General features: G+C 42.9%; 1 protein-coding gene across 19 annotated transcripts in view; it reads right to left on the reverse strand.

Annotated features, from left to right (window-relative positions):
• Positions 1 to 24,621, reverse strand: part of MICAL3 (microtubule associated monooxygenase, calponin and LIM domain containing 3) — a 2,299,897-nt gene that overhangs the window by 1,273,672 nt on the left and 1,001,604 nt on the right. For all 19 annotated transcript variants that reach the window (XM_069628665.1, XM_069628668.1, XM_069628663.1 and 16 more), the window contains one exon: positions 11,487 to 11,599. In XM_069628665.1, the coding sequence (XP_069484766.1) occupies positions 11,487 to 11,599 (113 nt within the window). The remainder of the gene's footprint in view (positions 1 to 11,486; positions 11,600 to 24,621) is intronic.

Raw genomic sequence — 24,621 nt, forward strand, 5'->3', positions numbered from 1 at the left:
ATACAGAGTGGTCCGGAGCCACCTGGGTGCTCACTCTAAGGTCTCTGTTTTGTCCTCCCCACCCCTGAGCATGGAATAATTATTGAACTGCAAAGTCGAAGTGGTCCTACAGTAGGTTACGTTGAATCATGTGCACATTCGAAAGTCTTCGATTGTCTGTAAACTGAAATTGGTCTGGGCCCGGTTGAGGGGGACCAATTGTAGAAAAGGCGTCTGAGCCCAGAAAAGGGGGACCCTGGATGAACAATAACACACCCGGGAATATTGTTGTGGCAAATGTGAACCAGACTGAGGGATGCCTAGCACACCCGAGAAGATATTGCGGTGGCAAATGTGAACCCGACTGAGGTAGGCGAACTGTGAAAGAAGGATCCGAGCCCGGCTGAGGGGGATCCATGGTGAAGAGTAAATCACCCGAAGTGAAAATTGAGAAAGGAACTTTGTGGTTTATGGTACATCATGTTCTATGAGGCAAGAGACTTTGCACAAAAGAGACTTGGGCACAGAAGGCCCTGATGTTGGTGAAAGGAACTGTGACCTTGTTACAAAGAATCCCAGGAGTGTGCTGTGTTAGAGTGACCCGTCTTGTCCTGTGCTAAAAACGTGGGGAAGGGAGGCAAACAGCTTAAACATCCACTTCTTTCTTTTTGTGAACATTATCCCACACTATTTTGCAGCATAGCGGTAAGGATTGGCAATATATTTCTTTTTTTTAAGCATAGGGCCTTTTTATTTGACTAGACTCCACTAGGACTGTATTATTTGATGGTTGTAGCTTGCTCTCATTTTAGATTTAGGTTTAGATAGGCATTTCTCACACCCCTTATAAAGTTCAATAAACACCCTTGAACTGTGTCTGTTTTACAGTGATACCATGCCTTCCTTACACCCTCTTATCCCAAATTCAGGGGAGTGATCCAACTCCGATAGCAAGGATCTGCCCTACTCATGTACACCAGCAGTGGTCCAATCAGGGACCACTGTGGGGCTCACTCATGCATGCACACTAGACATACTGGCACTAGTATGTGGATTGGGACCCCCACAGTACCAGCCCAAACCCTGAGCCTAGGCACCCATGGCAAGCACTAGGCTGTGAAAACATTCCCAGGCGAATGCAAGACCATAAAAGAGAATTCCTGACCCGAGAAGGCAGGCGGCCAAAATAACATGTGATAAATCGTGTGGCACTGCCATCTTAGGACACTAGCCACAGTTAGTAACCCAACGTGATAAATGTGAATGAGCCAACTAAAAATATAGCAAAAATGATAAAAATGTAACTGCTACCAGCAGCTTGTCTTGACACATTTAAAAGTAACCAAAATACCCTTTCGGTGAGTCTAGGGTGGTACAAAAGTATCCCTGTTGCACTGCATTGAAAGATGCTTCAAGCAATATGAAAAAGTTACCCAAAGAGAACAAGTAAAAAGACAAAAGGGAAACAGTTTCCCAGTACTGACAGACTGAAGGACTAGTCACTTTCCCCATAACAAATGAGTAAAAGGCAAGTGAATCTGAAGGCTTGACTTCTCTGCACAAAAATTCAGGACAAGGTGTAAAACAAAAGCAAAAGTTTTCAGGGTCCATTGAATATGGAGGGAAAGTTGCCTAAAAGAGAAACATTCCTAACGCACATCACCAGCTCCATACATCCAGCAACTCATGCAGTTCTATAAGGCAACGGAGCACCTCTGCAGACGTAGAAATATGCTGCATGCTGCTCTTGGATCTATCAAGATCGATGTTAAGTGTTGTGCTGAAATCCCCCCTTTACCCCCATTAATGATCCTTAGGCAAGATTGTATGCAGTACTCTGTGGGAGACTGCACCAGCCTTGTCCTCTTGGCAATAGTTAACCCAACCTTTGGTATAAGCATGTACTACACAAGTTGGTAGAGTGATTGAGCAGTCAGGCATATCTAAAGAGGGGTCAATGTGAGCAGCAGCTTTGTAACACAGTTTCACAGTGACAGTTATTCAAATAAACACTTACACACAAGGTTTCTTGATTGAACAATTAATTTATTTAACAGTCAGTTGAATAAGCCTTCTTTAGAAAGGAGCAAAACATGTAACACTTAAATATACTTCAAAATACACACTCAGTTTCACTAAATCAGTGGATACCCTTTTGGGATGGCACGCAGACACTTCCTGCACCCTGAGGCAGCTTTAATAACCAGGACACTGTCGACATTAATATATCACTGGCACATTTAGAGCAATACTGAGTTTGATGTCAAAAGAAAAGGTTTACGGAATAAAACAATGGTTAACAAATATTCTTAGCAAGTAATTTTTGAACCCCCCAATGCAAAGTAAATTAACCCTTTCCCAGCCGCACAAGTTATCTAATCTGTGACTTTTGTTGAGGGATAATTAAAGCACAAAGTCAGAGGTAAGAAGAGTCTTTCAGGGAGCCAGGCCAGCCAATGTTAGTTGAGCAAAAGTCTATGTAAGCTGAAACGCTTCTTGTAGGTAGATAAAAAGTCTTGCAAAGTTTTCGAAGTGTTTGTAGAAAATGAAATCACTGTAGGGCCACAAGCTAGGAGGCTTTTGAGGGGCAAAGCTGCAAGCAACACTGCAAAAGCAACCAAGACAAGTCTCAACTGAGCGCTAGCAAGGCTACAGAACAAGATACAAGTATCCCTTGGTTTTACAGTACCTTTGGTATGAAGAAATTGGTTCCAGCTGGCTTCTGTTCCTGTGTAGGTCTGCAGATCCTGTTCGTGGGCCTCCGTTGTGGGGACAAGATGGAGGACGTCTGGGGACTCCTGCACTACGAAAAGAAGGTTGGCGGGAGCAATGGGATAACTTCAGCTCAGCAGCACTTCGTGGTTTCAGCTGCTCGCGGCTCTCGCAAATAGCACCTCTACAGTTCAGATACCTTATGGACTTTCCTTACATCTGGGGTCCAGCACTCTTAAGGTAGCTCAGGCTTGGTCAGTCCTGCTTCATGGGAGTCCGGAGGATCTTCCTGGAGCTCGGGTCTGACTTAAAAACGATGCACTCGATCTGGTGTTCCTCTCCCTGGCAATCGGTTCCTGCAACAGCAATGGCAGTAAAGCCAGCTCCGAGAGAATGTCCAGACAAGTTTTCTTTGGGGTAGATTGGTCCCACCAACCCAAGGGGAGAAGTCGTCCTTGTAGGACATCTCTAGTTGAGGTAAATTCTGATCTTCACCAATGCAGCAGGGCTTCACCGGGTAAACCAACAGTCCAGGAGTTGCAGCAAGCGCCTCTTCCAAGTTCTTCTTCGGATTCCTTCGTCCAGTAGTTGACTCTGCCTTCCAAGCAAAAGACCTCAACTTTTATGCGGGTTTCTCCAATTCATTTGCAGCCTAGATGTCAAACACACAGCAGGGTGGCTGTCCTCCAAGGACAGCAAGCCAGCCAACCACCTTTGGGTGCATTCCTGTAACCAAGGGGATAAAGCCTAGGGTGTTTCGGGCACCTCCCTCACTTCCTGCCCTGCCAGACACGCTGGAGCCAGAGGAGAGTTTCAGCAGTGAAACCTGCCAAAGACAAAACGAACCAAGGGACCAGACCTGGTTTGGCGCGCAGAGTAAATCTCAAGAAGGACCTTTCCAACAAGAAATGGCAAAAAAAAAAAGACTGGGGCTATTTTGACAAAATGATATATGGCATTCATAACGTGCCTATACACATGTATTTCAAAGCGCGACGAGTCAAGGGAGGGGGGAACAGAGGGAAGACGGAGACAACGATCTTACTAGGCCAGGTGACATTGAGATTGTGCAAGTGCAGGGGAGGGTGCAAAGGGAAAGTGCGGGGGGAGGGGGATAGTGCAATACATAGGATCAACAGTAAAAATAAACAAAATAAATAAAAATAGTAGGTAAAAGTGCGGCCAGTTTCTGGCAAGTGCAGGGGTAAGTGCAGACATCAAGTGTCAAGGGCTGGTGGGGCTGGAGGAATACAGCAACCCCCCCAAGTGCAGGGGTTGCCCGGGAGGCAGTTCAGGAGTGCAGCTGGCGAGGGGGGGGACCTGGGCCCGAGATCAGGGGTTAGCCAGGTGACCAGTGCAGTTTCAGTCAGGAGCTCAGCACGGGAGAGGAAGCAGAAGCAAAGAGGAAGGTCTTGAGGTACTTCCAGAACCGGAGATGGTGAGGCAGGGAGGCTGTTCCACAGGGAGGCCCCAGCCAAAGAAAGATCTACCACCAACTCGTTGCTTGGAGAAGCGACTGACCCTGAGGGATTTGGAGGCGGATGAGCGAAGAGCTCGAGAAGGAAGATATGTAGGAAGAGTTTAAGATATTGAGGCCCCAGAAGGTCTTGTGGACAATGCAGAGGGTTTTGAACTTAATCCTCGCAGCCAATGGGAGCCAGTGCAGAGATTTCAGTCCGGGAGAGATACGACCTCTGGGCTTGAGGCCAAGGACAAGGACAAGTCTTGCAGTCCTGTTCTGGATGAGTTGCAGAGCCTGGAGAGTAGAAGCAGGCAGGTTTAGAAAGAGGCTCTTACAGTCGTCCAGCCTAGAGACAACTAGAGCTCTGGAGACAGTGAGCCTCTGGGGGAAGGAGAGGAAAGGGAAAATACCTCTGAGGAGGTGCAGCTGGTAGTGTGACTTCTTAGAGATGTCAGAGATGGGAGGAGAGGAGGAGAGTGGAGTTGAAGATGACACTGAGGTTTTTAGGCTCACAGGTGGGAGAAGGAAGAGGGCCAAGAGAGGGCGACCAGAGAAAGTCAGGGAAAGGAGGGAGCAGGTGTGCCGATGAGGAGAATCTCAGTTTTTCTAGCATTTTACAGTTTAACATTTTACAGTTTTACTTTCGAGGCCCTGGAACTGGATAGTGCCTGCCTAATTGATCTTTGCATTTGTATGCTGCTGCCGCACTTCAAAATGGAGTTAGGCATCATGTATCTGCTGCCTAATTGACTCTTGCATGTGTATGCTGCTGCTGTGCTGCAACATGGGGTTAGGCACCATGTATCGGCCGCTTAAATAACTTTTGCATGTGTATGCTGCTGCTACCCTAAAACATGGGGTCCTAATCCGCAATATCGAAACATGGGGTTCGGCACCATTCATCTGCGCATCTGAACTCTTTTCTGCACTTTGCGTGTGATGTTTTACCTCTCTACATTCCTTTTTGTTGTAATCACCTCTTGCGCTTCCTTTTTGTAACCTGAAGCACTGCAACCAATCTCTCAAGTATAAGTACCTAGATACCTCTGGGTTTTGTGCGCTATATAAATAAACAAATCAAATTAAAGCAGAGATCGTTGCCGGCAGACCACTCCTGGATAGCGGACAGACAGTTGGAGATGAGAGCAGGAGAAGAGGTGGCAGAAGGGATCCTGAAAATGAGCTGAGTGTTGTCCGCATAGCACTGAAAGTTGGGGGAGTGGCAATGCGGTGGGCAAGAAGTGCCAAGTATTGGTTGAACAGCCAGGGAGAGAGGTTACAACCCTGGCAAACCCCCCAGGTAGAGATAGAGGGGAGGAAGGACTCAAGTTGGAACTGGGACAGTCGATCAGAGGAAAGAGGTCAGCCAAGCCAGGGCCTGATCAGTGATACCCAGGTTATCACAGAGATGGTTGAGCAGGATGGCATGGTTGACCATGTCAAAGGCAGAAGAGAGATCAAGTAAGATGAGGACAAAGGGGGTATTGGAGTCAAGGTTGGAGAGGTCTTCACAGATGTTAAGGAGAGCAGTTTCCGTGCTTCTGGCAGCTCTAAAGCCAGACTGGTGGTGACCCATGGGTGCTTTACTGCAGCTGCAATGGCAGCCCGCGGTAAAAACACTCAATGGTAGTAAACAGTAAACTACCGCCACCAGCCATTAATTATAGAAAGGGTAACATAAAAATGTTACACGGGAAACTAGACAAAGGGGATACCAAGTAACCCCTCCAGCACCCCATTGTATGACAGTGTGTGCTAGGTCTACAAAGCTACAATATAAGTAAAGTAAATTTCGCTTCACTGCTCTTGGAAACAGTAGTTATCCAAGAGAAGGTATTTAAACCTTTTGGGAAATCTGAAGGACTTCCCTGTGCCACTGCACTGAAGGTGCTGTGTGTCACAATTTCAAAAGATGATGCCTATGGAGTTTGTCAGACTCCAAAACCAAAAGAGAAACAGAGTTCAAATCAGAGAAAAATACGAGTGTGTGGGAAAAAAAGGCTCACTCTTTCCAGGATAAAAATTCAAAGTCCTAAAGTCCAGCAGAAGTGCTGGGGGTCTCTAAGGTAGAAGGGATTAGCACATTTCTGAGAAAAAGGCAAAAGTATCTGACATCCCCATTTTCTGGCAAACAAGCTACCGCTAGATGGAAGCATTTGAGTTTCCTGAAACAATGGTAATGCAGTCCTTCTATGTAAAGTAGAAAGTAGAACTTTGCACACTTCAATAGGGTGGTTTAATCCTTTAAGATTCCCAGATAAGTTCAGATTTCTAAAGTTATCCATTCCTGTTTTACTTCTTGACTCCACATAGCCTGCCTTTCAGTTGTATCAACACTAGGCATATTTCTGTTGTCTAAACATTTAAGTACACCTCTTAAGGTACCAAACAACCTCCTAATACTAACCGCAAATACCCTTCACCCCTTCCTCATTGACCAACCCAAACTGTAAATGCACAGGTTTCATCCCACCCCCAAGCCCATTAAACTCAAATCAAAACTAGACAAAAGCAACCAGTGGATCGTACGTTACGTGAAGGTAGACTCGGGCATCTAGCACAGTACCACTTGGAGAAATTCTCAATCACATTAGCAGTCATCAGCTAGGGCCTACGTGATAGAAGCCCCTCCCAATCCTTGCAGAATAAAACTTGCTTGTGACCGGACATCAAGCTGATCCCCTGAAGGAAGGGAAGTAATAAGAAATAATTGCAAGAATTTCCCCCAATGCCTCTGGGGTGCTCGGTCTGCCCACAGGGAATCGCTTGGTGGTGTTCATGGCAACAAATCTACAAAGTCACTGGCTTGCAGTGACAGAGAAAAAGTGAGTCTTACCCCCACTGACCACTCAAAAATTGGTGTGGTAGAACTTGGAGAAATGGACCTTTCTTGAAGCCTTTTTTTCACCCCAATGAAGGACTTGCGTGTGGGGCCTGGACTGCACTTGTGAAGTCAGGGAAGAACAATATGTTCTTTTAACAAAGCTCCCCCAGTTCTCTGGCTTTATTTAGAATTAAGTGTCTGTCCCTATAATTTAGGATCCTCGCAACGAGTGGCCTCGGAGGGACACCAGGGATCAGCCTTACTACTAAAGCGTTGGTGTGCACGGTCCACAACCCTATCGTAGAGAAGCTCATATCTGCCGTGAGCTCTTTAATAAGGTTTACTACAAATGCAGCCACATTACCAGTGAGTGTTTTGGAAACCCTTAAAATGAGGAAATGATTTCTTCACGAGTGCCCTTCCTTGTCATCCTGATTTGCCTCCAGAGCCTTGACCCTTGCCTGCAGATTTCCCACAGTCTGAGGATGTGGCAGCAGTGTCATTGATGAATGAAACAAGTTACCCTACTTCATCCAGTCTATGGCCACAGGCATCAAGATGGGACTGGATCTCTGTCCAATTTGGTTTTATACCTTCAATGACAGTGTTAATCTGAAAAAAATAGTTTTCACTTCCAAATCTCAAACATTTTCGCTTGCCATGGTACCCTGGTACCAGAGACGTGGTCGACCCGGTCATTAAGGGCTTCCCTGCGTTCTAGAATTGAAGCTTCGCCTGATGCTTATCTGACATTCCCATTTGGGTACGTAGTTTATTTAAGGATGGTCGAGTACTACTAGAAAGTGCTAATCTACAAAATTTCAAGAGGTAGCCCAGTTTGTACACTTACATGTCTGTGACACCATGGCTAGGATGATGCACACACTATAAGGGCTGGCTCTGCCAACGCTGGATGCTCCAGGTAGAGAGCACAGACAGCACTCCCAGCAGACCAAGTCAAAGCAATCCACAGCATCCATGCCCACTGGCTACTGGGGGTACATCCACGGCCCGTACACACAAGTGCCATTTCCACACCAGCCCTCCGGATTGTCCGCTAAGCTCGGGTACTGTCGACGAACATTGGGCCACACCAAAACCTACAGTAAGTGCAGCCAGGGTCATGTCTTGTCAATGCAGCAGCCCAGGCAACAGCAGGCTCGCCACCACCCGTGGGCTTCTGCGGATTCCAGCGCCCATGCTGGATTCAAGCAGGGTCTGGTGTAAGCCTTCTCAAGGTGAAGAGAAATGAGCATGTGCCCTTGCTTGAGTATCAGGGCACATTTGTGCCCCCATCCCTTATTGGCACCGGCCTTCCGCAGTCGTCACCACACCTGGGTGCAGTCCTCATATGCCAGAGATTTACGAGGGCACTGGCGAACAGTGAGAGAAACCCATATTCATCTTATGCTGTTAATGCAGACACATATAAGTCAAGTACCAAGAAGAGTAGGAGACAGCACAGAGTAATGCAGGATTAATACAGATGAAATAGCCAGGCATGTCCAGCCAATAGTTTTCATGAACGTCAGGCAATTCAACTAACTGACCCACACCTGTGGGCCTTTGACAATCCCCACAGGTATAAGAAGCCTGGCTGCACAGCAAGAGGGAGAGCACAGAAAGGAACCCAGAGGCGGGTTGCTGACAAGAGTGGGAGAGAAGCTGGATGGAGAGCGAGAGGAGCGGGAGCCGAGAGCAGTGTTGGGCAGGAGAGAGGGACGCCGTGGCAGAGGCCTGCCACGAGAGGGTCTGGAAGGCCTGCCAACCCTCCACGTTGGGTGAACACAGGAGAAGCAGTGGGCGCCAAGACACTCCAGAGGCTGCAGAACACCAAGAAAGTGAGCAGTGCTATCTCAGGTTTCTGCAGAGGAAGAGCGGAGACACAAGAAGCCAGACGCAGTGCGAAGAGCCGATGAGAAGCCAAAGGGAACTGCCGTACGGAGTCAGTGATACAAGGTAAACACTTATACCAGGGCGCTCCGGCAACTTAAAATAGGCACTCTTAACTACAGAATGAGTGGAAATTTGTTATAAGCACTTTTAGAATGCAGAAACCAGTGCATTCGGAAAAGCAAACCAACTGAAAGTGATCAGCAAATTTGAATGCAGTATAAAGCAAAAGCAAGTTATTTTCGAATACCAAACAAATTGAAAGACATTGTGGAGCAAATTTGCATGCCGCATAAAGCAAAAGCTAGGTATTTTGAATACCAAACATATTGCGACATTGTGAATCAGTTCTAATGCTGCATAAAGTAGAATTAAGTTACAAGTGCTTATGAATGGAATGGAAATAAGGTGGTGCAAGGCAGGAATACCACATAGTGAATTGGTTAAGACACAAGTGTTGGCAAAGTCCAGGAAAACCCAAGAAGGATATGAGTGGAGAAGCAAAGTGTTGGGCAAAGTTGAAATAGTTTAAGGAACTGCAGGGTTACAGGAAAACCTGCATTGTACAGAGCCAGAAGAATACACAAGGTGTAACAGTGTGTAGTTAATGTTAAAGGATTTGTACAGTGCACTATCACCACCGGAGTGGTCCCCTGGTGGCTCTGAAAGAAAGTGTAAGGGGGTGAGGTGAGTTAGTGGGAATAAGCTGGAAAAGTGCAAGAGAGCAGTGATGTGCTGTTGGCAGCTTAAGCCCAGTGGGTCCTCTGGCTGCGGTTGGGGTGTTTTACGATTGGTAGTCCATGTGTGCTGTTGTACGAGTATGTGTGGTTTGTTTTGTTGTTGCAGTGAAGTTTGTATGGATTGTTGTGTTGTAGGTTTGTGGTTGTGTTTCGTTAGAGTTTGAGGGGTGTATGCAGTAGAAATCCAAGCAAAGGTAAATGATGAAAGAAACACATTTAACTGTTCAGGGAAAGCAATGGACAATTGTTGATTGAAAGCAGATAAGAAGGGGTATCAGTTGCGTGACCTGTAATGGGTGGACTGTTTGGTCCAACAACTGCGCCTAGACCAAAGGCCCTTTATCAACGACTGCTTATACGATTTTGATGTCAAGAAACAGACTTGTACCAGTGAAGAGTACTAATGACAACAGAGTTGGGAAGTGTCCCAAGGAACTGTATTGTTTTGAAAAGTTGGAAGATTTGAACTCTTGGGGAAGGGAACCCCAGTCTTTTGTGAACTGTCTTGAATTTGGGGAAGGGGGAGCTCATCATAAGCCAACACCTGGAAGGAGCTCTACACTTCACTGACTTAAGTTAAATAAAACCTCAGAGTAAAAATTTGAATCGGTTGATTGCGTCTTGCTTCACGATGCCTTCACAGCAGCCTTTTTTATGAATTCACCCGGGCAGCAAGCACCACAGCGTCATGGGGAGATCGATATTGCGTAAGTAAGCAGGATGATGTAGGATTTTTACGAGCACTTAAATTACAATAGTTTGGAGCTCTACGCTTCTGCAGCTATTTTGCACCAACACCCTCCATCCCACCCCACAGTTGATTTCATTATAACAGTTTTGCTATTGGAAATGTGTAAATTCTAAAGGGTGATGTGAGCCCTTTTTTGGACATCAAACTAACTGAAAATACATGCTTATGTTGTTTTACTCAGCTTTTAGTATTTTTGCTTAATGGGTGTGCTGCTAAATACATTGTTTTTAAATGAGACCCCTAAAAAACATTTTCACCAAGTAAAAAAAAAACATGGAAAAAATGTGCTTTCCTACTAAGCCATTAAAAAAAACAAATTTATGATGCAAATGTGGTCAGCAGGTGAAACAAATATCAGGAATAAGACAAGTGGGAGACTGACTGCAAGAAGTTGCCCCCAGAAGGAATGGCTATTCCTAGTAACTACAGCACAATTCTAGACTATCCAGGCCCGTTTTGGAACAATTCCCACACAATTTAAATTGAGAAATATAAATGTAAAAGTAAATAGTAGTACTGAATGGTATTGAGAGCGCGAGTTGCGGTGGGGTACAGTCATCTACATTTCTGACAGTGTTGCTGTACTACCAATATAATGGACTAACAATAATCTAAATAACGTGAAGAATGTTTACAGATGAAAACTGCATTGTTGGAAGAGCGAACAGAATCCTAACAATGGAAATTGTCTTGTTTTGTAATATTGTATCTTCTTTTTTCGTGTCTTTTCTTTTTAAAAGTTTGTAATAAACTTTATAAAAAAATAATTGTGATACATTAAAGAAGACAAGTGAATTAATGTGAGGTACATTTACATACATTTACATGTCTGGTCGCAATAGGATGTAAACTCCACCAAAAAGGGTTTAAGAAAATAGCAAAATTAACACCCACCTCTTCTTCTCCCTCCTCATCCCACACTCGGGCGAGTTACACTTCTAGCTACTTTAGCCAAGTACTCCAAGAGCATCTGTTCCTCCACCAAATTATAACCCTGAGGTGAACAACCAACCACTGCCATACAAACATGCCTGAATGAACCAGCCCAACACATTTTTCAAACAATTCAAACTTGCTACACAGAATGGTCTTTTAACAAAAAATTTGTAGCACAACATTTCTTACCTTGGGGGTCCGTTTACGGGAAATTGTCTGCCCAAGTTTGCTAAAGAAGGATATAGGAGACTTCGTATTGGAGATCAGTGCAGTCTTTTCTTCTAGATTGAAATCCAGATTCTCTGTTAACCAAAAATAAGGATATTAGCTGGGGAACATTGACATGCAACAGTTCTCTTTATGGCTACAACAATTTAAATGGACTAGCCTTTCCATTGTTAAACATCCACATTAAAACATACATCAACTAATTTCATCTTCCAAAAAGATAGCTACCTTTATGGTGAAACCACATCTCATGAAGTGTCCGATAACCAAGAGACAAATGCCTTCTGCTACCTTGTAGCACAATCTTAAACTTAAGCTGCTGAATTCCAAAGTTATATGCAGCAAGCACCGGAAAACTAACTTCTACATGTGAGCTTTCATGTGCCCATACTCATGGAAGCAGCACACCCAACTTGGTTTCTCTTAATAACCAGTCTGCTTGACCGGAATGGTCATTGAACAGGTTCATTGACTGTGCATGAGTAATCTAACAACTTTGTGCAGTGTGGCCCAAGCACCTATCCAATCTTTGTATAATGTTCCAATGTTCAGGGAGAAAGGAAAAAAAGCAGTTGTGGCTTAAAATGACAAAATGACAGTTCATTATTTTTAGGAAAGGTTAATTGACAAAAAACATCTGACAAAATAAAGGTCAGGCCTGGTGTCAGGCAAAGGGCGGTCTTGGCGCCGCTGGAGTTTCCTCTGCAGCAGTTACTGATGCAAGGATATGTGGACACACCCAGGAAATCCTGTTTAAATTGCCACCGTTTCACCCAGAGCGGCAAAGCCCACTGTCAGGCAAAAGGTGGTGTTGGCACTGCTGGTGTTCGCGCCAGAGTGGGACCGCCCTAATTAGATCTCACACCGGACCTAATAGTGAGAGCGAGTAGAAGAGTCCACAAGCACAGGTAACAAATGCCAAGGGTGTCGTGTTGGGTCGCCGGATTGCGTGCAGCGTGTTCAAGATAGTGCACCAGCTCCCCCAACGGCTTGAAGGCTCGCATCGTGTGTGAATGCTGAAAGAAGACGACACCTCAAAATAAATACTCAAGGGTTTATCAAAGGACCACGCCAATCACACTAATACCGAGGCCAGCACCAGTTACAAATCTGCATAGTGGAGGAATATCGGTCTCCTCTGCCATCAATTTTGTCGTCATTCGGGGAGGGATTAATCCTTTGTTTAAAAATGGGAACTGCGACACGCGGGGGGTTCTACATTTCATCAGCATTTTAATTTAAATTGAAATTAAGCGGAGCAGCGACGAGAGGAGTGGGGAGGGGAGACTGACTATAGATGCCCCCTGAGCTTTCGGGCATCCCACCGCTCCCTACGCTGCTACTTTCTGCATTTGACTTTTTATTCCCTACCCTAACATTTGAAAAACTTTTTTTGGGCTTAAGGTTTTACAGTTTTTATGGATACATCTAATCATTTTTAGACAGCACTTTAACACATTAATTCAAACGTTTATCGTTATCATTACTACACATTTCTACGTAGGGACACTATATTGAACTTGATGGCGTTATTGGACTTTAACTGGATTGAGTATGTTTGCTGGATTAACTAATTTGAAAACAAGCATCTTACATTTTGGCACTTTGCACTTTTGTATTGTAGATAAATCAAGTGTCTGCTGAATCCTTGAGTACTACTGCACTAAAGCACTTTTTCTTCGTAAACGCATGGAGGATTATGCAGCCCATTAGGGGTTTTATCGGTGGAGTGGGGCGGGGTGTGGGGGGGGGGGGGGTTCTGCAGAACTATAGTCTGTGCCCAAGTGGACGACTAGGTGTTGCCCTTTTCTCGGCTATTGGCGATTAGGAGACTGTAGCTGCTACAATATCAGCACTGTAATACCAGTGGCCTGGTGGAGGGTTATAAAGTATACCCAATGTGTGTACCCAGCACATAGGTTGATTAGGTTGCTTAGTATACCCAAGTTGTGTACTGGGGTACCTTATCGGTTGTTGTCTTTTCATCACTTGCACGAAGGCGCAGTGACTCATCAATAGAGATGGCGCACCAGGAAGTGAACAGAAAGTGACTGTTTGCTGTTAGTCACTCTGCTCGCGTGGACTTCGTTCGTTTTTTTCCCTGGAGGAAGGACTTCAATGTGACACACACAGTGTCTTGGACCCTCCCCTGAATTCAGCTCGCCCATTGGCTCCGGCGCTGGAAACACGCCCCCATTCCACCAGGAAGTGCCCCTAAATACTCAGGCACTAGCGCACCAGGAAGTGAACAGAAAGTGACTGTTTGCTGTTCGCGGCGCGTGGTGCGCTGCCCCGTACTGGATCTCCCGCATTCCGAGGCCCTGGTGCAGATCCGGTAACCTAATTAGCACCTTTATTCTATGTGCTATCAGCCATGGATTTAAGGTCATCTAAATCGTCCCAGTTAGTGCATGATACCTATGGAGATAAAATTAAGTGAGCTAAGCAGCAGGAAACTGTATAAATTATCCGGGCATGTAAAAGAAAGACCTCACACAGCCCGGCTTACTAACCGAAGGTAAGCTAGCAAAAATGACTTCCTTTTTTGATCAGGTTGAAAATATGCATTCTTCATCACTAATCACTCCCAAATATAGAATGACTGCAAATGATGTTGGTAATTCTGTGACTGAAATTATGGAAGACCTGGTAGAGGCATTTCTGTGTATAAATAGTAAATTATTCTCACAAATGCTGATGCCCACCATACCTGAATCAGCCTGTATAAGCGGCAGCGAAGAATTAGACCGCCACATGACCAAGCCCCAAATTCTAACACCTCTGAGAAATAGTTATAGTAATGATTCTCAAAAGGAACAAACTAGAATTAGTAAGCTATCAACTAGCCACGAAGAAATGTTGTCTGGACATGCCATTGGGGAGGCTATTACAGTACCACATGTAGTAGCCATTGATAAATATGAACCACTTAATCCTGGTGAAAGGTTTGAAATTGACCCAACATCTGGTCTGATTGTAATAGGGAAAGTACATTTGGCTATTGACAACAATGCAAAAATTGATCCGATAACCCCTATCACAGCTAACAAAGTTAGTACCCATATACATGATATCTCACAAGACACTAGCTTTGTAAGCATGAACACAGAAGAATTATTTCAGACCTTAGAAAACGCGTTTGTCTCCTTGGTTGAAAAATGTGAAGCAATAGATAGCAAACTAGCTATTCATTCGTTATTACTGTATGATCTCAGTAAAATAAATAATCTAAAATTGTGTGATAGTAGCACGAACACAGACATGAAAATGCACATAGAGCAAGATAAGCATCAACTTAAAAATGACAAAAGTCAGAAGATAGGAAGCAATCCAGTGAATACAAACATTGAATACAATATAACAGAAAATAACAACAAAGATTTGAATATAGAAAGAAATGGTAAATGCAAACCCAAAAAAAGCAGAAAATGTCCAACAGGAAAAAGAAAGTCAGCCAAGCAGTCATATACACTATGAACAAAGAAAAAGCACCAAAAAATGGGTGTATAGTTGACAGTAATAGACTGATCGAATTGAAAAAAATTGGCCCCATTGAGACAGAATATAAACAGCAAGTGAAAAGTAGAGATTCCAAAAGTTTATCAATGTATAAAGAAGCCAACTATGTCGGCACACATGATGTTGCTATACATGAACCACTTAGTAAAAAAGGAAATAGTCTAAAAACCGAAAAGCAAGCTAAGCTGCCAGACACTGACATAAGAGATTTTATGATACCATCTAAGAAGCTGAAAAAGACAAGCTAAAAATAATTTAAAAAAGAGTGAATCATGAAGATGTGCGAACACTCTATGAAGGTGTAATCAATGAAGAGGAAAATAAGACACAAAATGAAATATCATGCAATCAAGTAAAAGCAAAACATCCAATTGAGGGCGAAACCATCAACACAGAAATCCCTAATGAGAAAGATACTATTAAGGCACTGCAAATAGAAAAAATAGACATAAATAAGAAGTTAGTCCTAAATCGTAAGCATGTGCTAGAAATATGTGCATCAATAGTACCCTTAAGGATGATAGTCTTGAAGACTTTAAAGTTGTTGATCAAGTAGTAAGTGCTACTAAAATCATAACCAACCTATGGTGTCGGGATGACATAATCCATGACTACATATTTAGCCACAAACGCCAACTTGAACTTATCGGATATACATGCAATGAGATATGTATACCGAAGGTAAAATATGAAAATAATACAGAGAAAAGATCAGGCATAAATAACAGAACAATCTAAAACTAAAGATCAATCAAATCTGAAGGAAATAAATAAAAAATGACAAATCAGAGAAACCCACTTGTCAAGAGACTGTCGATGGATACTGGCAGTGGCTCCCTACAGCTTTCAAAGCTCACTTTGATAAAAGTTCCTGATGCTCCTGACATCATCATGTCCTGGAACACCCGGGGAAATTCACACTATAATAGCGACGAAGGATTGCTAGAGAATATAAAAACATTTAGAATCATAGCCCTTCAAGAGACATGGCTGACCTCTGATTGTGAAATAGATGGCCGTAACAACTATGTAAGCCCCGCCACCCAAGGGATGCGAGGCAGACCTAAAGGTGGGCTTTTAATCTCTATCAAGCAACCATGGGAAGGCGTTAAGCACCCTGAATCCACTAAGATGGTATTAGCATTATTGGTATCATGTAAGACACTTGTAATTGATACCTTTGTCCTTATAAATATTTATAATCCTCCTGAAGCCAAACATAGTAAGAAAAACATTGCTACACTCTCCAAAATCCTCACTGAAGTAGGTAACACCCTACCGTTGATCATTGTAGGTGATCTTAATGTAAAAATAAATTATAAAACTGAGGTAGACATGGAAGAAATGATGTCAGAACCCATTACCCAGAACTTCGATAAAAATGCAAAAGATTGGATAAAGTTGTTAAACAAATTTGCACTGACTGTACTAAATGGTAACATGCCCGGAGACTTGGAGATGAATGCGACACGAATAGCGGGATTGAGTATGAGCACTATAGACTATATGATAGTAAACAAAAGGGCACGGACATGGGTTAAAGACATGGCAGTCGGATGCAGAGAAGAAAGCGACCATCTCCCATTGTACCTCTTATTAACTAGTAAAACACCACAGAGTGAAAAATATCAACATAACGGGCAGATTGGCCTAAATACAGCAGGTAATAGAATAAAATGGAATCCCAAAAATATCGAGAAGGGCAATGAAATAGCTGAACCCCTGTTAGACCTATTTGTTGAAATAGCTGGTACAAGTGAAGTACATCAAAATAACAAAAACATTAAATGTTTGATCAATTAACAGAAACGGTCAGAGCAGCAATTGGTGATAAACGAACATATAAGACAAATAATGAAAGATGGAACCTAGACCATAAGAAGAAATTTGATAAAATAATCCAATCCAAAACTTACGAAAAGACATACGGAGATGTATTGGAGAGAAAGACGAACAAGCAACAAACAAGATACGTCGCCTTAAGATTGAATACAGAAGATGGCTGAAATTCCATTACAAAGAAAAAAAAGAAGAGACGTGGCGCTCGCTTGCTGATGCATCCAACCTAAAGAACAGTAAAATGATGTGGGATATCATTAATGAGAAAAAAGATAGGCGCATCCCGATTAATTGTGTATCTGAAAACAAGTGGCTCACTTATGTCACTAATACAATTGGTAGACTAGCACAAGATGAAACGGACTATAAATCTGTAAAAACTGAATGGAAAGGCAACTTTACTGTCGAATCGCTAACCAAAATAATTAAAAAATTACCCAAATCCAGAGCAGCCGGCCCAGATAACACCTGTAATGCTTTACTACAGAAATCACCTGAAAAATGGGCAAAGGTCCTGTACATTGTTTATCAATGGATAGGAGTACATGGGATGATCCCCAATTCATGGAAGAAAAGCATTATACTTACTATACACAAAAATGGTGATCGTAAAGAACCTAGTAATTACAGGATGCTAGACATTCCTGGTAAAATCTTTGGTAAAGTCTTATTAGAAGAATTAAACCAGAGGATAACCAGGTGTAAAATCTTGCCTGAATACCAATCTGGATTCAGATGTGGGTCCTCCACAGCTCACAATATAGCCATCCTAGTAAACGCAGTAGAATATTCTTGGAAAAATCGAAAGCTGCCGGTGTATGTTGCATACATAGATTTTTCTGCTGCCTTCGATACCATAGCACGCAGCAAACTATGGGCCAAATTAGAACAATGGAAGACACCAAGAGGCCTTCTTTATATGATCCACAACTATATAAAGATACTACGGTCAGAATACGGCTAGATGCGGAAGGACAACTTTCAGAAAATATACAGACTTTACGTGGCGTAAAGCAAGGGTGTACTCTAGCAGCCACTCTGTTTAATTTATATCTTGCCGATTTCCTCCAAAATATGATTAGCACTTACATGAATGAAATCAAGTTAGGTAAACTCATGCTAAAATGGCTGGGATATGCTGACGATCTGATTTTGCTCGACTACACACCCAAAGGACTACAAGCAAAACTCAACGAACTCGAAAAATACGCAAATATTAATAATCTTGTTGTAAATATTAGCAAGACTAAAATCATGAAGTTCGAAACACAACCAGCTAAGAAGAAGAGCTATACAGGAGGTTGGAAATTAAATAAACAACAGATCGAAGTAGTACACGTATACAAATACTTAGGAGTGGTCATAGACGACAAGCTTACATGGAAGACACATTGGATAGAAACTAAAAGGAAATGTATGACTGCAATTATGGCATTGAGCACATTTATAGGTAACCAGGGTACTTATTCTATTGCAACAGTCATGAAACTATATTCAGCTAAAATTGTTTCATGTCGGACTTATAGTGCTGAAATCTGGAGCAGTAAATATGGCAATAACATTGATAAATTTGAAGCCAAGATGTTAAGAATATTACTGCGAATGCCGAAAACATTGCCATATGAATACATGTTACTCGAATGTGATATACTGAGTATAAGAAGCAAAGTACAACTGTCCTCAGCGATTTTGTATGTGAAACTCACACGACTTACAAATGATACCTTCATGGTACGAATGATGGAGCAATATATGGGACTAGATCGTAAAATGGATTTCATAACAATAGATAGATGGAGACTAAACTACCTTAAACTGATTAAAAATGAGACTCACTGTTGGTTGCTATATTCTGTAGCACAGATAAAAAATAAATTGAAAAAACTGATCTGTGAAATAGACAGAACAAAAAATAGTAAATCTGGCAACTAAGTCGAACAGTGGAATTTTCATAGAATCTATCAGAATGAGGATGGTCAAACCAAAATACCAGATATCCTACCCTAATTGTTCCACCATTCAATGGTATTTGTTGTTTAAATTCAATTCATGTGAGGTTTTAGAAATCCTTGGGGCGCGACTGGGAATACCGCGCAATCTTAGATTTTGCCGATTCTGTGGTGTTAACGTTATCGAATCAGCATACCATATTTTATGTGAGTGTGAAAGTCTACAAACAATACGTATCCAATTTTTAATGAAATACGATAACTATGTTCATGTGCAATATGAACAACATGGGTGAAGCTAATGGAAGGTCATGACGTAAATCTGATGTTCTACTTAATGAAATTTTATGTAATGATTTTAGTAATTTTAAAAGAACTATCTCAGGACATTTTATATTATTAATCGCGTATAGAATTTGTGATATGTATTTTAATAGATACACCTAAGAGATGTATAGATTTTAGTAATGTGATTTTATGTGATGTTTTGACGCAAAATATGTAAAACTAAATTGTTATATACATATTATCAATAAATAAATAAGATGGTGAAGCGTAAAGCAAAATCCATCTCTCCAGGGACTGAACGATAAAGATTATACAAGCTCTTTGAGCCCATAACTGAAGTTAATGTACTCATATCGCAAAGAAAAGTTTTTTTTGCATGACATTGATGGGGGGGGGGGGTGGGTCTCTAAATCTGTCAAATCTAACTGTGTAGTACTGGACAATGGTTTAAATGTAATAGGTGCGGTTGAAACCAAAGAGGAAGGCAGAACTCCCACCAGTCACCATAGTACCCTGAGAGCAAGATGCGCCAAGATCGGGCAACAAGGTCCTGTTAAATCAATTTCTGGTGGAGAATATCACGGGCCAAGAGGTGATGAAAAACATCTTATCCCCGTATATAAATCCCCGGGCTCTCCTTCAACCAAAATGGTGAAGTTTACAGTGAACACGACAAGGCGCAGGGAAATTTACATATAGACTTACAAAGTAGAATTTGATGATATTAACTTCTAGTAAATTTGAGGGGGTTCCGATGACGGGTCTGGGTGTTGGCCTGGTAAACCCAACAAAGTTTACTGCTCCTAGTGAGCCACAAGAACCAACCCAAATTGCACCCGACATCTCACTATGAAATAGATATTCGCCATTGTTGGTGGAGGACATTGGGCTTGCGATACAGCAGAGTGTGGTCCCGGATGCACCAGTTTCCATGGATGGTGATGGTGGTGCACCTGGTACCTCAAGAGACACTCTGGAGGGGAACATAGCTCCATGAAAACGCTACCAAAATCATGAGTGGGAACACAAAATGCTAGGAAAAAGTCACGATTGAATCCAGAGTCATTGCAAGGGACCCTCATCTGTGGATGTAACTGTAATCTAAGCGTTAACTTGAAGGAATAAACGTGTGAGGTTGGGAAAATTAAGGAAACCTAACTAATATAACCACTGAACAGAGGGAGCAGGTAACTAGGTTATACAATGAACAGGCTCATCACCCCTCCCACCCCCCAATCAGTTGCCGTTCGGGTTGGGCAGGTTGTGAATCAGGAAATGGCCAAGGGAACTTACTTGACTTGTCATCAAAATAAGGCTATCAGCCTCGTTGAGGAAAGAGTATTCACTAAAGTTAAAGGGGTGGTTCGCCCAAAATTTTTTATTTCAAAAATAGATTGGCAATCGATTTTTTTCTAATATTGCCTATTTTTTTTTTTCCAAGTCCCTATGTAAAATTTTGAGCAAATCAAGCTCAAAGAAAGCACATGGGGGCATCCATTTTGTGAAATGGATGCCCGCCGCTGTGCTCGCTTTGGCTTTTGCGGCACTAATGAAGGAAAAGCCAGCCAGCTGTAGTAAACAAAAGCTACCACTGGGTGGCTTTTCCTTCATTGGTGCTGTACGTGGAGGACGGGGACCGGAGACTCGGAGACTACAGGCAAAAAAGCAGCAGCTGCATCTCGGTAAGTGCTATTTTTTAAATAAAAACATACATTAGCTGCGTTTTTTTTCTCCAAGTTTTCCGGGCTGGAGGAGCCCGGAAAACTTAGAAATTAAACCGCAGCTTTAAAAACATTGTATTTATGTTTGCGGTCGCTTTTGAAGGAGCCTGAGAAACTTAGAAAGAAAAACCGCAGCGTTTTCAAACACAATAACGTTGTATTTATGTTTGCGGTCGCTTCAAAAGCTTGGGTATTGAATGCCCTAAAAACTGGCACCTCAACCAAGGTTAAGGCCCAAGTTTCCTGGATACATAAAATCTTGCTGGTAGAAATTAGGGCCATGGAATCTGGGTCTGTCAGATGCCGTTCTATTCCGGCAACATTCGTCGACAGAACCCTTACTCCCTTAGGACTAACTGGGGCGTCTGGGCCACGGGAGGAAACTTGTCAATCAACGTATTCTATTTCCTCTCCCGGGGGTAGGGAGTTACACCTAGACTCTGTCCTCAATTGCTCGCTGATTCCATGTCTGGTCCAGTCCTATGACACCTACAGCAAAATTCCCTTCCAGACTGTTCCAGTCCTATGACATCTACGGCAAAATTCCCTTCCAGACTGTTCCAGTTCTATGACACCTACGGCAAGGTGGTAAAATACTACTCAATCTACCGTATTCTGTTTCTCTTAACTGGTTTCTAAATCAAGAATTACGGCAGCTCCGAGGAATCTAAGACTCACCTGATGAAAGTGGCTTCATCAAAGTTATGCCACTGAAACCGCTCGACGGTGTTTGCTACACTTAAGAAGGCACAAATTGTCCTATTGTTGAGTGTTTGAGCATACCTTTTTACCTAGTCCTACTTCCCTTCAGCTTTAAACATCCAGAGACAGAAAGTAGTGATTGTATTGTCTTTGTGTTTTAGGAAAAGGAAATCTCCTTTTTTCCTTGTACTTTGTTTTTGCGTGTCTTTTTAACCCTTGCAATCCAGAGTCAGTGCGACAATCTATGGGTCATTAAAGATTTTATTATCCCATTACATGCCCAATGAGTGCTGAAACCGGAAACAAAAACCCTTTACCTTCCCTGGTGCGCTATTTTCTTTTTCACTATAGTCTCTTCCAATGTATACATACCCAAACGGAAGAGAATGGTATAGGACCTACAAGGCTGAATGTATTACACACTATAGAAGTTGTTACTTTCACTCTTTTTCTATCACTATTAGACAAGCAAGCCCAAACCGCTTGTAGTCCAGGCACTGGTCATTTCCCACATTGATGGGTGTAACTGCCTCCTCGCTGGGCTCCCAGCCGCGTACCCTAAAGCTGCCCACCACGGCGCCGCCCGTCTCATCGTGGGTGTCCGCAGATTCAACCACATCACCCCCATCCTATGCGATTCCCCACTAACCCTTCGAGAATTGGTTTAACAACTATCGTGGGTTATACAAAGATGCGGCAGTGGAGAATGTGAGCACAGGGGGGCCCTGCTATAAAGGTTCAGTGTTAACTGAACACAGTAGCGCTCCCATGATTATTACACTGACAGAATTTATAAGTGCTATTTTTAACTGAAAGTGCCAGAAAGCTCCAGGTCCTGACAGGATCCCTGTCGATCTGCTGAAGGATGAGTTAGACATATGGTCACCCGTCCTAACCATACTGGATCAATCTGTGGTCCAACTTAAAGTTACAGACTCCTGGCGAACTGCCAAAATAGTACCGCTATATGACGGGGTGCAGGGGGAGGGAGAAGCCTGTTAATTACAGGCCTATCTCCCTACTTGAGGACACTGGTAACATTTTCACAAAAGTTGTTTTAAAACAGTCGCAGGAGTGCGATCTTAAGAAAATTCATCTCTCCTCTTCAGGCAGGGTTCCAGCAAAGGATAAGTACCATCGACCAATGCTTTCACCGGTCCCTTTTCTTACACAGGCACACACACCTTTTAAAAGAATGAAGGTGTATGCGTTTTTGTAGAACCCCCAGACCGCCTTCGATTCTGTACCCAAAGACCAATAGAATGGCAGGATATACTGGAGCGGGGGAGGGGGGGGGTGGAGGGGCCTGCCAAATTGGTAGCAATAATGCAAGGATTATATTCTAACAACTTGGCAGTGGTGAGGTGGGGTGGGGCCCTGGAGGAGAAACTAGCAGCCAATTCAGGGTGGACAGGGGCGTGAGACAGGACTGTCCTTGCCCCGCTCCTGTTCTGCCTTTATATTAATGAGATGATTCTAGAACTGTTGGAGATGCCAAGATGCCATGTTTGACCTCCCTAAATTAGGCACCGATATGTTCCCGGCATTATTCCTTGCTGATTATGCCATTCTACTGGCCACATCGGCCATGGGAATTTGGCATTGCCTGGAATGCTTTAAGTGCTCGGAACTGTCGGACTCTAAATAAGAGTAAAACCAAAGTTCTGGTTTTTAGACCAAGGAGATCTACGCATTGTGCAATGTGCATGGAGGTTGACGGGGCATGCCTTGAACAGGTCACCCATTAAGACTATCTGGCTGTCCGATTTACTGACATCAGGTAAGGTCTTCCCAGTTAGACAAAGCCCATGTTAAGCTGGAAAAAAATAGTGATGAACTAAGAACATTTCTTTTAGATCATGGCGAAAGGGTAGTGTCTCCTGCTATTAACATTTATAAAATGCAGAAAGCATCGGCAGCTCTTTATGGTGCTGAATTATGGGGCTACATCAACTGCCAGAAACTGGGGAATGTGCAGAGCAAGTTTTTAAAAATACTCAAGGCTCCCGCGAAGTTTCCCAAATGCCCTTTAGTCGATGCAATGAGGCCTAGAATCGATAGTCTTCCAGATAGGTTGGAAACCAGCGTTCTATTGGATACCGCTCTGGTGAGGCCAGAGCTTGACAAATAACGTGAGGATTTCGCAAATGTGTTCAATCACCCAGGAGGTTCTTCATTCCAATGGGCGAAACATGTAAAGTTGCAGTTGCAAGTGTTAGACCTGAATAATACATGGCAGAGAACAGAGAATGTATGCCACTGTATGAAAGAGAAGGTGAAATTAGCTGTTAAAAAGATTGGGTATGAGTCCCTTATAAGCTCCTGTTTAGGTCTGAAACATGGGCTTGAATATCGATCTACAAAAACAAAACAAGGAACTGAAAAATACTTCTGATCTTGCCACCATATGCTCACACACTTTTTAATGGAGCTTACAACATTTACCCTCAGGACGGCGAAATGTATCTGTGGATGGAAAGTTATTAATTCCAGTTATGTGATGCATGCTCAGAGGCTGTTACACAGTCTGTTATTTTGTGAAGAGTATGATGATTTGAGGAGAATGTGCTTATTAGCTCTGTTTAAAAAAGCAGGTGTTAGATATGCAATGGATGCCTTGGCGCTATGTCAATCAACTGCATCAATTAATGACTCATACTTTGTGGCAAGATTTATCCATTGAGCCTGGTTATGTGTAAATTGAATAATGTATGAATATGAAATGTTTCTAATCCGTTTTACAACTTAAACATATTTATTATACTTCCCTTACCTTGATGTAAAGACTATAAAATTTGGATGACATGTAGAATATGTATTAATCTTGTGTCTGGTCTGTGTGCTAAAGGTATAATGCAGAGTAAGGAACAAGTTACTTACCTGTAACTGTTCTCCAGCATGGGTCTGGCATGGATTCACATGCTCATGAATATTCCCCGCAGTCAGGCTGGGAATTCTCAGTAAAAGAAAAAAAATCAGCTTCAGTTTAGTTTCTAAACCGTCTTTCTCCTAATAACCAATCACTGGTCTCTGGGTCATACTGCCCCCAGCCAATGACTGCCCTCTACCTAAGCACCT

The sequence above is a fragment of the Ambystoma mexicanum genome, chromosome 12 (assembly GCF_040938575.1).
Source record: "Ambystoma mexicanum isolate Mex_15411 chromosome 12, UKY_AmexF1_1, whole genome shotgun sequence".
In the NCBI taxonomy this organism is placed as follows: Eukaryota; Metazoa; Chordata; class Amphibia; order Caudata; family Ambystomatidae; genus Ambystoma; species Ambystoma mexicanum.